Source organism: Chenopodium quinoa, unplaced genomic scaffold (genome assembly GCF_001683475.1).
Source record: "Chenopodium quinoa cultivar QQ74 unplaced genomic scaffold, ASM168347v1, whole genome shotgun sequence".
NCBI lineage: Eukaryota > Viridiplantae > Streptophyta > Magnoliopsida > Caryophyllales > Amaranthaceae > Chenopodium > Chenopodium quinoa.
Window position 1 is genome coordinate 2,089,588 of NW_018742959.1, and position 15,115 is coordinate 2,104,702.

The following is a 15,115-nucleotide window of genomic DNA, read 5'->3' on the forward strand; positions in this document are numbered from 1 at the left end:
AAAGGAAGGGGACAGGGGAAAGGCGTGGTGTCGGGGTGGGGGAAGCGAGAAAGGAAAAGGGAGGGGCATGAGGGTTGTTGTAACACCCTAGAAATTCCTTTTCTTTAAATATCCATTCTACACTTTAAAATACGATTTAGGAATATATAAGACATTACCGCCATCGTGAAAACGGTTAAGGCAAATATTAAAGATACACAACGGAAGATTTAAAATTAAAAACCGTTTAAACAAGTCAACTCAAAAGTCCACCAAACGAAAGTAAAGTTTAAAACCAAACAAACAAAGTCAAATAAAATCAAACTACAACTTGGAACCATTAAAGGCCCTTATTCAAAAACGTTCCAAAACCAAACATTTGTGTTAGTCCACATAAAATATGTCATAAATAAATAAAGCATAAAACACATCGTAACCTAATGAAAGCTAGCAAGATTCACTCTTCTCTCATGCCCCATCATGATTATGCTTCAGTACCTGAAAAGTTTATCTCCACTTGTTTCCACTACTCTCCAATAAAAAATGGGTCATCATAGGGCCAAGGTAAAGACATGGACAAACACACAAACACACACAATCAGCAAAGCTGAGTACATAAGCGTAAATTAAACACGCTAACATGCTTTCACCTATCAACACACTTACCTCATTGCACCTGTTTACAAGCACACACATCAATCAACAAAACACAACGACTAGACACTAAATAATTCATTTAGCGTTAATTACGCATCAAACGGGTTTCCAACTATCCTCCCCAAATAAATTGAGGTTAACTGACACGGGAGCTAACCGTGTCAACGACAAAACCACTCAAGGTGGCGGAATTCCTGCACATAATGATAAATAAAAAGGAATGTACAGCGTCCTGTACTCCATTAGAAGTTATGGTTAAATATAAAACCCCATAACTCCCCCCCATTGTTCATACTCAAGGTATATACGTTCCAAGAGTTTTGGTGCGTAATCTCTTTCACTTTACGTTATTTACCCTTTTATTGGACTTGATGATGACTCTCAAAGCATCATAAAACAATCAACAATAATTATTCAATCAACCAAACATACCAAATTAATTCTTGAATAATTAGTGACCACATATTATTTAATGTTGAACCCTTTTTATTCTACCTCATTGTCAAAGACACCTTAAACGCATAATGCGCCAAAAATCCTATCCCTCGGTGTTAAAAACACCTTAAGTGCACAAAGGCACCAACATACAATTTATTCTTTGTGTACATAGACACTTATATAGCTCCTTCCTCATGCTTAAAGCATCAATAAAAATTATTTGAACCATAATAAAATTCCTTTTCAATATTCCAAACATAATTAAACATGTAGTTTAATTAATCATGCCTTCTAACATGCCATAAATAAAAGTGTGGTTCAAACACAACATGCCCAAAATATAATTTTCCAATCCATAACCATCACAAATAATTCATGCTTCACAATTCATCACCAACACCATTAATTCACAATTCCATACATAAAACTTAGCATGATACTACTTGTAATTGATTGAAATCAAGCCTATCATGATTCTACATCATCAAAATATGCTAAGTACGCGTACGTACCTTGAGTACGATTTTAAAATTGCCACGGCTAGTAGAAATTGCTTACTTCAAAGTCTCCTACACATAAAATTCATAATAGAGTATTAATATCCACTCTAAGCAAATTTCCAGCAATATATACTATTTTAAAACCCCTCATAATTTAATTAAAGTAAGCTGAAATTATATTTAAAACACCATAATTAAGTCCCAATTAATGGGTAATTAAAATTCCTTTAAGAAACATAATATTAAGTGTTCTACATAAAATTCCAGCACTTTATTATAATTAAAACTTGCTGTAATTAAGCTTTAAAACACTTAAAACAAAGGTCTACCCCATTATACATCATAATCCTTCAATAACTCATGAATCAAGAACCTAAGGTTTCAAAAATTGGGGCTTTTTAATTAAAAACCAAATCTGAAAATTAATTAACATAATTACAATAATCAAACATCAAAATTAAATCTCCAAACTCATAATTTACAATTATATTAAAGCCTAGATTAGATTTGGGTAAGAAAGATTTGATTTTTAAAACTTTTTATTTTCAAAGGAGGTGACTACCGACAGCAGGTCGACGCCACTACCGGCTGCTGCCAGCGCCGGTGGTCTCCGCTGGTGCTGGCGGCCCACCAGTGGTGGTGGTCGCCGGTGGTGGTGGTGCGCAACAAGAAGGGGAAGGGAAGAAGAGAGAAAAAAGAAAAGAAAGAAGAAAATAAAGAGAAAAGGGAGAGAAGTTTACCTTGGGTTTTCTCCACTCTGGGCAAAGTTGAATTGCCTCATAAGAGGAATATTTATACCCCTTCTCTATCACCCCTTTTACCCTAAACTTTCCTCCTTTAGTTTTTCCTAATCCCTTCCCTACTAAAACTTGTTAAAAACATAATTTCTTAAAATAAAACCCCAACTTCTATTTAATAATTAATTAAACAAACTTTCCTTTAATAAAATATTCCCATCTTACATGGGATAAATAATTAAAACATCATAATTAAAATACTAAAATTATTTAAATACCCTTATAAAATACATATTTTAAATAAAAAACGTATAAAAATAAGGGGTATTACAGTTGTAGAATGAGGGAAGGGTGGAGGTGGTAGGGTCGCCGGCACCGTTGGATGGAGGTGGTCCGGTGGTAGGGGGAGGTGGGGGGAAGGGGGTAGGCAGTAGGTGGGGGAGGGGGGTGGCTGGGATTTGTTTTTTTATAATTATGAATGACATTTAATAAATATTAATAATTATTTTTAATTGAAAAAATAACTTATTTAGTAGTTTGTAGGTCATTGGATTTATTAAAAGAAAATACTTTTAAAAGTCAACTTATGTTGAGTTAATCGAAAAATTGGCTTATTTTGAGTTAATCATCAAAGGTTGGTTTATTCTTGACAAATTTTCGATTTTTTTTTTCTAAGTTGCAACATTCATGTATTTCAAGTTTCTCAATACATAATTTCAATTGTTTGTATTATTAACTCTTGATCCGCGACCGGGTCTATCATTATATTTATTCCCCGGACGGCCTTATTTGTTTACTCTGCCTATGTATTTTTGAATCATGGATTTTACTTCCAGAGCTGCGGCACTAACGACTCTATTAAAAAGTAGATCTATGAAATTTCAAGTGGATGAAATCGATCGAGTGGTTTAAGTTTGGAGATGAGATTGCATGTGTTTATGGATTGAACGAGATTTAAGCCGGAAAAATGGTGGAATTTGACAGCGGTGTAAAAGGGATTAAACTACACAACTACTCCCTAAACTTAAGACAAAGTTGCAGATGACTCACTAAACTTCCAAAACTTGCAAATCACTCACTGAACTGAGTGAGTAAACTACACAACAGTCCCTAAACTTAAGATAAAGTTGCAGATCACTCACTAAACTTCCAAAACTTGCAAATCACTCACTGAACTGACTTGTGACCTACAATAACAGGTAAAATACATGAGCTCCCTAAACTTTCTGACATGAAAATCAGAACTCCATAAACTTTCTAACATGGAAATCAGGAACTCCCTAAACTTATTTTTCAATCCTTTTTTTTTTTTAAAGAAAGTAGTCGTTAGAATACATTAACTATTTTGATACTACAAAAAAAAATAAAAAAAAATTAAAAAAAATACAAGGCAACCAACAGCTCTATATACTCTAATGCTTGTAACCATTTGTAGATCAAATCTGCAAGAAAAATTCAAGGAAAAAATTTGGTGAAAATATCTTTAGCACAAAATTTAATCAAAATAATACAGAAAATTTTAGGATTATTGCTGCAGAAGTGCAAAACAATTGTCTTAAGTAACTAAAGATCTAAAAGTTTTGTGAAAAAATTCAGAATGATGAAAAAAAAGGTAGTGAATTCTTAGTAATATAAAGATTGGGCACTTGTAAATATGTAATATGTGAGCTAGTGCCTTTTGATATTTGTCTACCGGAAAGTTAACAAGCTGAGGGAATATAGGCAAAACCTGAGAGAACAAAAAATGCACTTTTGATATAAAAAATTACATAGCCAATGCATAACACAATATATTGTAAAGAGACTAAAAGCTAAAACATTAATTCAAAGTAAATACTAAATAAACCATTTACAGTAGATTAGATGATTGGACAAAGGGAAGAGGTAATTGAGCCTTAAGAGTTCCGTATCAATTATCAACTCCAAAATTCTTCTGGCTTATAGATATAGACTTAGATCGCACATAGCCAAAGCCAAATTCATAATTTAGTGAAAATTGAAGTGCCCAAAAATTAAAAAAGATTGAAAAACAATTTACCTACTGCTAATTTGCTCTCACTAATTCGAACGGCAACAAGACCACCAAAATTCCATGCAGCCTCTATTTGTTGTTGCTGCTCCTCTCTCCAATTCACCCGCGTTAACACCATTTTTCGGCAGCAGCAACAACACAATCCCAAATCAATATCCACCGCACCAATCACCGCAGGTTTCAACAATAATTCCAGTTAGGTAACCCTAAAAAACCACCAATCGATGGTTTCAACATCAATCTAATCCCCAATTAGAAAACAAATCCGCGCTCTATCACGATCACGCAAACCCTAAAATTTATGGTCTTGCCTTTTGCTTGATTGTTGTGTTTTGTTTTTTTGACAAAATGCGTGATTGTTGTTGCTGACTTGCTATTAGATCCTTTGATTTATTTATTTTTGTAACAAAAATATAAAGTAGGGATACACACTTTAATTAAATTTTTTTTTTTAAAAAAATAGAAAGTTTAGGGAGTTTACCTGGGCTAGCAAGTTACCACCGGATAAATGACCTCCAACCACCAAATGAGTGAGTAGTTTGCAAGTTTTATAAGTTCGGTGAGTAAAGTGCAATTTTTAACTAAGTTTGGGGAGTAAGTGCGTACTTTACTCGTGTAAAAGGAATAGCTTTAAATCTTCATAATGAGAAGGTAGGGATTGTATTTATAAAAATTAGATTTAATAAATCTAACAAAAATAAAGTATTACTTGTTTCGGGGTTTTCCGATGTCCTGCGGGAGAGTTACAATTCCGAGACTGGAACCGGACGCCTGTACCTGCAAAATAACGGAGACTCCTGTGAGCTCCGCCTCCAACGGTCAAGTTAGTACCAGATTAAGGAGTAATTAATGCGGAAATTAAAGTAATAAGGTCTCTCTAGGTGAGAGTGTTTAATGTAGGTAATCTGCTTTGTTAGCGAGATCAGCCGGTTATTAGTGTGTTCCGTAATGTTTTTCGCGTGTCGTTTCTGTAATCCCCCTTAATGAGGATTAAGGGAGGTATTTATAACCTTGGGAAACGTGCCCATCCTAGGTTTAGGTAAACCTAGGGCTGATTGGGCTTCCCTCGGAAGTTGGGCCTGGGTGGCCGGGTTCTCCATTAGGCATGGAGTATGCCACATGTCGTGACATAACAGGTCCAAGGTGGACGAATAAGCGCGTGCCACGTGGCAAGTCCTGACAGTTCCAACTAGGAGACACTTGGCAGGACCTGATTGGTCCACTTGGCGCATTCCGATTGGTGGGAGCAAAATCCCCTAATCATTTGCCCTTCACAAGTGGCACGTGACTGGTCACGTGTTACCTGTGACAGGTGTCGCACAGTAACGGGCGACCACCTGCTACAGGTGTTAGTCGGCGAAAGGACGAGAGATTTTCCCGCCCAAATTTTGAATTCTGAAAGTGACCCTTCGCCTTCTCACTTCGCCTATATAAGGGAGAGTTGCCTTGAGTCATTTTCACACTTTGAGAACTATTTGAGAACATTCGGACCCCTGAACTTGCTCTGACATTTTGGACTTTTTCTGCCTACCGCCTGTTCTGACAAGCCGACTGCACCGGATTTCCAGAACTTCATCAACCGTCACTCGTTCAGGTAACTCAGTTCTCTTACTCTTAATTTTCTTTTTATTTTCTGAAATGGCACCACGGAAGCACACGACACGACCTAGGTTAGTGATCAGCCGGTCACCGGGGACGGCTGAATCTAGGACTAGGAGTGCCGCCTGCCCTTTTCCGGACCCATCTTTGCCCTTTATACAAAGTCCGACTGTATCTGTGTCTATGCAGAGCAGGATGGCCAGAACGAAAAAGACAGCTAGGATCTCAAATTCAAACGGCTCCTCCCACAGGGTGCCGATTAGTGAAACATCTGACCAGGCGCCAGATGTTGAAGTGAGACAAGGCGGCCTGGATGCCGGCAATTCTGTGGGGGGAGTCATAGTGACCCCTTCCAATTTAACAGTTAACAAATCTGCTCCTTTTCAAATAGAGGAGGTGGGCCCCTCCGGGAGAGGGGAGGAGTCGTCCTCTTCAGACTCGTCCGAGGACGATTCCTCGTCAAACTCTTCTGGCCATGCTTCTTTGGGTACAGAAGAGAAAAACAGCCGCCTGCAAGAGGCGAGACTTTCTCACACAGTTGAGAAGGGGGACAATTGGGCGGAACCATCCGCCTCTTACCGAGAGCTAAATACCCCCTACTACTGCACGGTACCTCGGGGCCGAATCAGAGCCATGCAAGAGAAAGTGGAGAGCTTTATTGCAAACCACACCATGGGCCCCGACTTTCTAGTGTTTGTGCCGGATCCAGAAGACACAGTCGTCTGGCCGGCTGGTTCCAGTTATGATAGCGCCTGCTTTGGCTGCTACGAGGCGGCCATCAAGGCAGGGCTGCGCTTCCCATTACATCCGGCTGTTCAGCGGATTTTGGATGGGTATGAGTTGGGGTTATGGCAGTTAACCCCAAACTCCTGGGTCAACGTACTCGGCTATGTGGCCGGGTGCGAACTGCACGGGGTGGAGCCGAGCTTCGAGGCTTTCGCCCATATGAACTATCTCAGCCGGACCCCTAAGACAGGCGGTACCGGCTGGTATCAATTAACAAGCCACATGGGCTACCTCGAGGCTTTCGGCCATGAGCAAAATCACCGCCTCCAAGACTGCGGCGGCCATGTTGCGGGCCTCTATTATGCAACAAGCTTCAACCGACTCCCCCAAGAAGGGGGCACCCTTGGTGAGCTCCGAACCTTTCACCCTCTTTTTGGAGTGTTTATGCATATACTGACTTTTTTCTTCTTTTTTAGACGGGTGCTCCAAGAGCTTCATCTTCTCAACAGCCGGACCCCAAGGCCCGGAAGACTACTGTTGGGAGCTCTCCTGGTTCTGCCAGGAAACAGGTGGCGGCTGAGAAACAGCCGGCCACTTCCTCTAAAACTCCAACTGGGCCGCCTAGAGGTATGAAGTTGTCCTTGTAAATTTTAGACTTGCTCCCTTTGTTACTAAGTCTAATCCGCTTGTTTATGCTTGATGCAGCCGGCCCCCAGGGGCCTGACTTGGTAGAGATGGCCAAGTCTATGATCAGGGCAGTTCCTCCGGCTGAAAGGGAGGCGGTCAGGGGTGTCGGCACCCTTGACCTTGACGGGATTGCAGGGGTCCTTGCTGAGGTATACTTAGCATATTTTTGAGTATTTGAATTTTCTGGACGCCTGTTTTCTTTTTTGTTTGGAAACGGACGCCTGTTTTTTTTGTTTTTTACTTAGGCCCTGCTCCGAGTTAACGGCCTTCGCAAGCCGCTTGATCGGAAAAACAAAGAGGTAAAGGCTGCAAAAGCTATGGGCGCCTCTGACTGTGATAAGGCAATGTTTCAAATTGCCCAAAATGAAGTACTGACCATTGATATTCTTTATTATCAGGCGCAGGCTACCGCCGCTGTTCGGGCTCAGTTAGAGGCGGCCCAGAAGAAGAATGACGAGCTGGAGGCGACCATCACAAATCTCAAGGCCGAGCTGAAACCTCTTCGCCTGAAAATGTACTCTTACGAAGCCATGGAGAAATCCTTGGCCAGCGTAAAGGAACGCCTGGTGACCCAGGAGAAGAGTCTTACCCAAGAGCTCTCGGTAAAGGCCGAGCAAGAGAAGAAAGAGCTGGTCCGGGAGATGATGGAAGACTCCGCTCAAATCCAGCGCATGACCTGGGGCCGCCTCTTCCCCAGTGCCGACTTTGCCTCTTGGGAAAGAACGTACCGCCAGTGTTCGGATACATATAATCAAGAGATCCTGGCGGCTGCTGAAGAAGAGGCGTTGGGGGAAGCGTTGGAGGAGGAGGAGCCGGTAGTGGCGCTTGTGCCGCTTGGGGGTAAGGCATCAAAAAAGGATGCAGCTGAAGCCGAGTGTAGCAAGAAGAGTGCTGACCAGGCGGTAGCTGCTAATACTGAACTGCCCCCTTCTTAAGCTTTATGTATTCTTTCCACGGCCTGCGTGCTGTTTGCTTTGTATTTACCCGGCCAGGGGGCCGGGGCTTTGAATATTTTGCTGGTCTTCAATGACCGACTTATTTTTAATGAATTTTTGTTTTGCTTCAAATTTGTCTAAGTATACCATATCTAATATCCAATTGTTTACTAGACCGACTGTTTTATATGGCCGAACGTTGCAGACAGGTACAGATAGTTAGTACGCCGCCTATGCCCCTGGACGACTGGTTGTCTGTTTCCAGGATAGACGATCAGTCGGCCATTTATCCAATCGGTATTCGAACTATTTTGTCTGGATCCTTTTTAGGCAGGCGGGCCTGTCTTTTTGTAATTTTTACCAAGTAGGAAAGTGGTCTGACCAAGTAAACATGATTGTTACCTAGTTTCCAAATAACTGAGTAGTAGAGGTATCAAGCGGTGGGTACCGCTTGTTCCCCTTTATTCGCCAATGTTTGTTGGCTTTTAACTCATTTGTTAACCTAGCAGGAGTAGTGGTTGAGAGCCCCTGTTTGCTAAAAACAGGCGGGCGACTCATACCTTTTAGGCTCCATACTAAGTTTGAGAGAGTGACTATGAGTTAACTTTGGAGTTACTCAGTCGCCGTCACTCCTGCTTGAGGAGTAAAGGTACCAGGCGGCGGAGGCCGGCTGATCCTTTTGATTCGCCAATGTTTGTTGGCTATTAACTCAGGAGGTTGTTAACCTAGCAGGAGTAGTGGTTGAGAGCCCCTGTTTGCTACAGGCGGACGACTCATACCTTTTAGGCTCCATACTAAGTTTGAGAGAGTGACTATGAGTTAACTTTGGAGTTACTCAATCGCCGTCACTCCTGCTTGAGTAGTAAAGGTACCAGGCGGCGGAGGCCAGCTGATCCTTTTGATTCGCCAATGTTTGTTGGCTATTAACTCAAGAGGTACCCCCTGCATTTATCCCAAGTAATACAGGCGGTCATCTGACTCAGATGTCAACTGCTACCACTGGTTTGGTTAGTGATAGAGTTATCCTTGTCTCAAAAACGGCTACGTGGTTGCCCTTGGGGGCAGTCGTATAGGTGTCGTGTAATTAGTTTATAGAGCAATGTTCCACCCAAAAGGGAGCTGCTCTCTGCGACGAATTTCATCCGGAGGGATGCCGCCGGACGCCTGCTATGATGTTGGGACAGGTCGTATTAGTTTTGAAGATTGGATCAGTTGGCTTGGCGCCTGGTCTGATCATTCGGCCTGTGGCCTTGGTTAGTTCTTGGTGAACGTAGGTGCTAAGTAAAAGGAGGGTAGCCGCCTGTTAGGCACAGGGTCGGCCAGGCCCTAATCTTTTTTAGCTAAGTATAAGGGGGGTGGCTGTGTGTTTGGAACCAGTCGGCCCTCTTCTATGGAGAGTAGCCGACTATATGTCCAGACGGCATGCCCCTATTGTGATAGAGTAAAATATTCAATGTAGAGTAGCCGACTGTAAAGGTACAGGCGGCATGCCCCTCTGAAGATAGAGTGAAATACTCAATGGAGAGTAGCCGACTGTAAAGGTACAGACGGCATGCCCCTCTGAAGAGAGTAAAATACTCAATGGAGAGTAGCCGACTGTAAAGGTACAGACGGCATGCCCCTCTGAAGATAGAGTGAAATACTCAATGGAGAGTAGCCGACTGTAAAGGTACAGACGGCATGCCCCTCTGAAGATAGAGTAAAATACTCAATGGAGAGTAGCCGACTGTTTGTTAGTAGGCGTGCCCCTCTTAGTACAAAATTGAATATCAAGTATGCAAACTTTTATTAAGTAGCCCTTGACTATTTACATCATTCAAAAGAAATATGATCATCCGGCAGGGTACCGTTTGTCAGATATGCCCTGATTGGATCCATCCAGGTTGAGCTTCTGTCTAGGATGCCTTTCTCTTTTTGCCGCCTGCTTCTTGAACAGGCGCACTCTCCTTGACATTGTCAAGGTCTGTTTTTCCACCACTTGACCCAGTAGCCATAACAGTGGGTTTGACATCCGAGATATAGCACTCTCGGGCCATCTTCTGATCTCCCCTTAGGGACCCGACTGTTCCATTATCTCTCTCAAACTTGAGCAACATAAGAGATGGGATTATAACAGCCTTGGACTTATTCAGGGTTGGTCGTCCCAGAATCATGTTGTAGGCCGAGAGTTCTTCTACTACCAGGAACCGGACTACCATGTGTCGTCCTTCCCCTTTTTCGCCCAGGCGGATGGGTAAATCCACTCGTCCCAGTGGGTGGACGACTCCTCCTCCAAACCCTACTAAAGGGTGGGAGGCCGGATGTATGCAGTCAGTCTGATATTTCAGTTTCGACAGACATTTGCTGCTGATGAGAACTGAGGAGCTCCCGGTATCTATGAGGATTCGGCCAACTCTCTGGTTGGCCACTTTACATTCATTAACGAGAGGGTCGTCATGCGGCCCCCTTACCCCTCCTAGATCCTCTTCAGTGATGACAATCTCAGGAAATGTATATTTGGACGGCCGTTCTTGGTGAACGGAATTTACATCTAACCGCCTTATATTATCTTTGTTGCCCCTAATAGTGGAGCCGCCTCCTGAGAAGCCGCCTGCAATGGTGTAGACGACTGCATCATCTGTATCGGAGCTGTCGGCCTGTTGATTCTTTTTGGCCGACAGCTTTTTTGAGGAAGTGTTCCCCGTAGATTTCTTGACATAAGTGTCAAGATCACCTTGCTCAGCCAGGCGGTCTAGGTACCGCATAAGACTGATGCAGTCATTGGTGTGATGACCAACGTCATCATGATAAGCACAGATTTTATCTTGGTTCCGGTTGTTTGCAGAACCCTTCATGGGGACCGGCTTCTCAACTGAGATCCGTCCCTTGATTTCTTTTAGGATAAACTGGTTATCTTTGTTAAACGCATACTTTGGGGAGTATGGTTTGAATTCTTTTTTCTTTTTCTGGGCCGGCTGTTTAGAGGAATCAGCCGCCCAGACCTCTTTTCTTTTCTCATCTTTGTTTGACGACTGTTTCTGTCGTCCTTCTCTTTTGTCGAACCTTTTCCCGTCCGACTGTTTTATCGTACAAAGATCAGTCGCCTGTATATAGGCTTCTGCTTCAATCAAGGCCTCTTGAAGAGTCGCCACCCTTTTTCGAACCAAATCAAATTTGAAGGTAGACCCGTCTTTGAGACCTCTAAAAAAGTCGGTATAAGCTACCTCATCCGGTAACCCTTGAATCTGTATTCTCATCAGGTTAAACCGCTTGATGTAAGAACGAAGCCCCTCCTTCTCGCCCTGCTGAATTGTTCCCAAATCAAGGGTCGTTTTCTCCGCAGGGATGTTCATGGCGAAGTTGGAGGCAAATAAGTAAGCAAGCGTCCTGAAGCTATTAAGACAACCAGTCGGCAGGTTGTCGAACCATCGCTGTGCGATTCCTTTGAGAGTCGCTGGGAAACACTTGCACCAGGTGGGATCATCCAACCCTTGAAGGTACATCAGGTTGGTGAATGCCATCAGATGGTCTTCTGGGTTAGTAGTGCCGTCATAGGCGCCTACTAGTACATTTTTCACTTTGGCCGGCTGAGCGGCTTCAGTAATTTCCTTGGAGAAGGTCGACGGCTGTTCACCAAGTCTAAGCAACCGTAGCTGCCAGTCCATAGGTTGGACGTTTTTTGCTGTAGGTCCACCAAATGGAGGTGGCTGCATAAAATACTGTTGTTGCGGCATAAATGGTAAGTTTGGTACCGCCTGGGCACTATGAAAGCCGGACTGACGGGAGGTGCCGCCTGACTGACTCTCATGGTACGACTGAGTATGCCTCATCGAGGCATTTCGCAAACTGTCTTGAAAGTTTGAAGTAGAAGCCGACTCTGACAATCGGTCACTCTTCTTCTGCTCTAGCAGTAGCCGAGCATCTGTGAATGTTTGCTTCGACCCGTCCGCCTGAATATGACGAACCGGTTTCCTATTTCCTGTAGGATAACGGAATTTTGTGAAATCAAGGGCAGGTGGCTCCCGCTTCCTAGATTTAGGATGAGGAGTCGCCTCTCGCCCTTGAACTGGTTTCCTCTTCAGTGAAGTGGAGGGTTTCTTGGCCGACTGCTCCTTGACTGGAGCAGTCGACTTCTTGTTGATCAACTCTTGAATCTCTCCCTTGAAGTCCCTCATGAAGATCATGAGTTCGTTCCTTGTGATGGGAGCAGACCCATCAGTCGGCTGTTGCCGAACAGGCGGTGCGCCTGCTGGCTCGCTTCCTGTTTGAAGATGCTCCCGTTCCCTCCTTTCGGTATGACGGGTACGTCGGGCCCTTAGGGTCTCGTCTGAAGCTGTATGAGTTTAAACTTCAAATTCACTTTCGGTGTCATGGTCCGACTGAACTTGAGGGTCGTCTAGGGGACGCCTCTCTTCAGGAGTCGGTACAGACTTGGATGCCATCTCTGAAGTACTCTTCCCACAGACAGCGCCAAATGTTTCGGGGTTTTCTGATGTCCTGCGGGAGAGTTACAATTCCGAGACTGGAACCGGACGCCTGTACCTGCAAAATAACGGAGACTCCTGTGAGCTCCGCCTCCAACGGTCAAGTTAGTACCAGATTAAGGAGTAGTTAATACAGAAATTAAAGTAATGAGATCTCTCTAGGTGAGAGTGCTTAGTGTTGGTAATCTGCTTTGTTAGCGAGATCAGCCGGTTATTAGTGTGTTCCGTAATGTTTTTCGCGTGTCGTTTCTGTAATCCCCCTTAATGAGGATTAAGGGAGGTATTTATAACCTTGGGAAACGTGCCCATCCTAGGTTTAGGTAAACCTAGGGCTGATTGGGCTTCCCTCGGAAGTTGGGCCTGGGTGGCCGGGTTCTCCATTAGGCATGGAGTATGCCACATGTCGTGACATAACAGGTCCAAGGTGGACGAATAAGCGCGTGTCACGTGGCAAGTCCTGACAGTTCCAACTATGAGACACTTGGCAGGACCTGATTGGTCCACTTGGCGCATTCCGATTGGTGGGAGCAAAATCCCCTAATCATTACTAAATGTAATTGAAGTTGTATGTGAATAGAGCACTCTATTGAAAGGTTGCAATTAAAAAATAGAGAACAAAAAAAAATTTTTAAAAAAAAAAAAAAAAAAAAAATTGTTGATATCAAGGCAAATTTGGTAAATTTAACAGCCACACTAAGGGTAATATTGTAAATTTAGCAGCCACATCCCCTTTCTCTCCCTTCTATCACCACCGTACAGCCTGCCGCCAACCGACCACCGACAACCTTTAGCTTCACTAGTCGACCCTAGCCGACCACCGCACCACTTCCCTTTATCTTCACCAGTCGACCACCGCACATTCTCTAGTACCACCATTCGACCCTCGCAACAGCACAAGTACAAGCTAATCCCTTCCCTAAGGTTTGTATGGGCCCAATTTTCGTAATTTACTACTAAGATGTCTATTGTTTGGCCGGCCAGCCGGCGGCTTTTGATGCGCGAAGGTGGTCGATCTTGGGCATAGCCATGGGAATGGAGGAGAGAGAAGGAAGTGGGCCACTTTTGATCCGTGAAGGTGGTCGATCTTGGGCATACCCAAGGGAATGGAGGAGATCAGAAGAGAGAAGGAAAAATTGGCCATGTAACGGGAGGAGAGAGAAAAATTGATGATATTAACATGTTTTTGTTAATAACTAATATCAATGGGGACAAGCTCAAAAAAAAGTATTCCTCACAGTACAATTACCATTTAACAACACATAGTAAGCTAACCAACAAGAACACAAGTTATTTGATCCATATACGAACCAAAAGAGACCACTTCTAAATAGGATATGGATTCAAACCCCGGCTGAATGAACATAACGATAATACACCTAAGATCTTTTGGGCACCACAAATACAGCAAACACTCCACATAAAATGACTCTTGCTGTCATGCCACCCCGAGCATACACAGGAGTATGATGGATGCTTGTAATTATAAGACAGGTGGAGGGAAGCAAGTGGAAGAGGCTGATCACCTGAGACTGACATTCAGATTCAGACATAGTCATATTTCTTGTAAACAGGTAGAAAGTGCTGGTTCCAAAGTAGAAATATTGGTGCATCCGTGCATATGCTGTCTCAGGTACACGGTATTGCAGTATGAATATTACATAGTATCAACGGTAAGAACTGCTAAATTAGTAAGTTCAGATATAACACTCTCAATACCTAGGTTCGGTTAGTACAGCAGCAGAATGCCGAGTGACAGTTAAGCAGCTCAAATCAATGAATCTGTACTTCAGTGTCAGCTCAAACTGGTTTATAAATTATAAGCAAATGTATCCATCTTTAATCTAGTCTCTCTTTAGAGCTTTAGTCACGATTGTCTTGAAAATTTCAATGGCAAGATAAGAGAACCCTGTGATACCCAGACCTATTAGCAAGATAAGACGGTCATAAGCAGCATTTTGACGAGTATATACTCGAAGTCCAATGACATCCCAATTGCTTTCAGTCCAGACAGGATCCGCTATGCTCATAGGATCTGTAGAATTAGGAGGCAGTAACTTCCAGGATCCAGACTCATACTGAAGACGGGTTGAAAATGCAGGGACATACCTGAATAAATATGAAAACAGATCAATTAATATGGCAACAAAATCAGCATGACTACTTTTCCACCCTAAAATGTTACCCCAATCTATCATCATACTAAAGATGTTTTATGGTCTTTAAAACAAATATTGTAAATAATACTAATGTCCTTGCCACCATTTCTATTTCATTTACAGCAATTAGTCATGGGGAACTCAAGCATCCGTCTTTAACTCTAGGAATTATAACCTTTTTATTTGGAGATCCCAATATACCTCGT

At 42.9% G+C, this 15,115-nt stretch overlaps 1 protein-coding gene and 1 long non-coding RNA gene across 3 annotated transcripts in view; both read right to left on the reverse strand.

Moving 5' to 3' along the window:
• Positions 1-293: 293 nt before the first annotated feature.
• Positions 294-4,774, reverse strand: LOC110728737. The gene is made up of 3 exons (XR_002512753.1): positions 4,350-4,774; positions 1,587-1,643; positions 294-505 (listed from the first exon to the last, which is right to left on the reverse strand). It is a non-coding gene; the product is annotated as an uncharacterized LOC110728737 (long non-coding RNA).
• Positions 4,775-13,906: 9,132 nt separating this feature from the next.
• Positions 13,907-15,115, reverse strand: part of LOC110728738 (nicastrin-like) — a 32,206-nt gene continuing 30,997 nt past the window's right edge. For both annotated transcript variants that reach the window (XM_021908382.1, XM_021908384.1), the window contains one exon: positions 13,907-14,859. In XM_021908382.1, the coding sequence (XP_021764074.1) occupies positions 14,595-14,859 (265 nt within the window). In that variant the 3' untranslated portion in view covers positions 13,907-14,594. The remainder of the gene's footprint in view (positions 14,860-15,115) is intronic.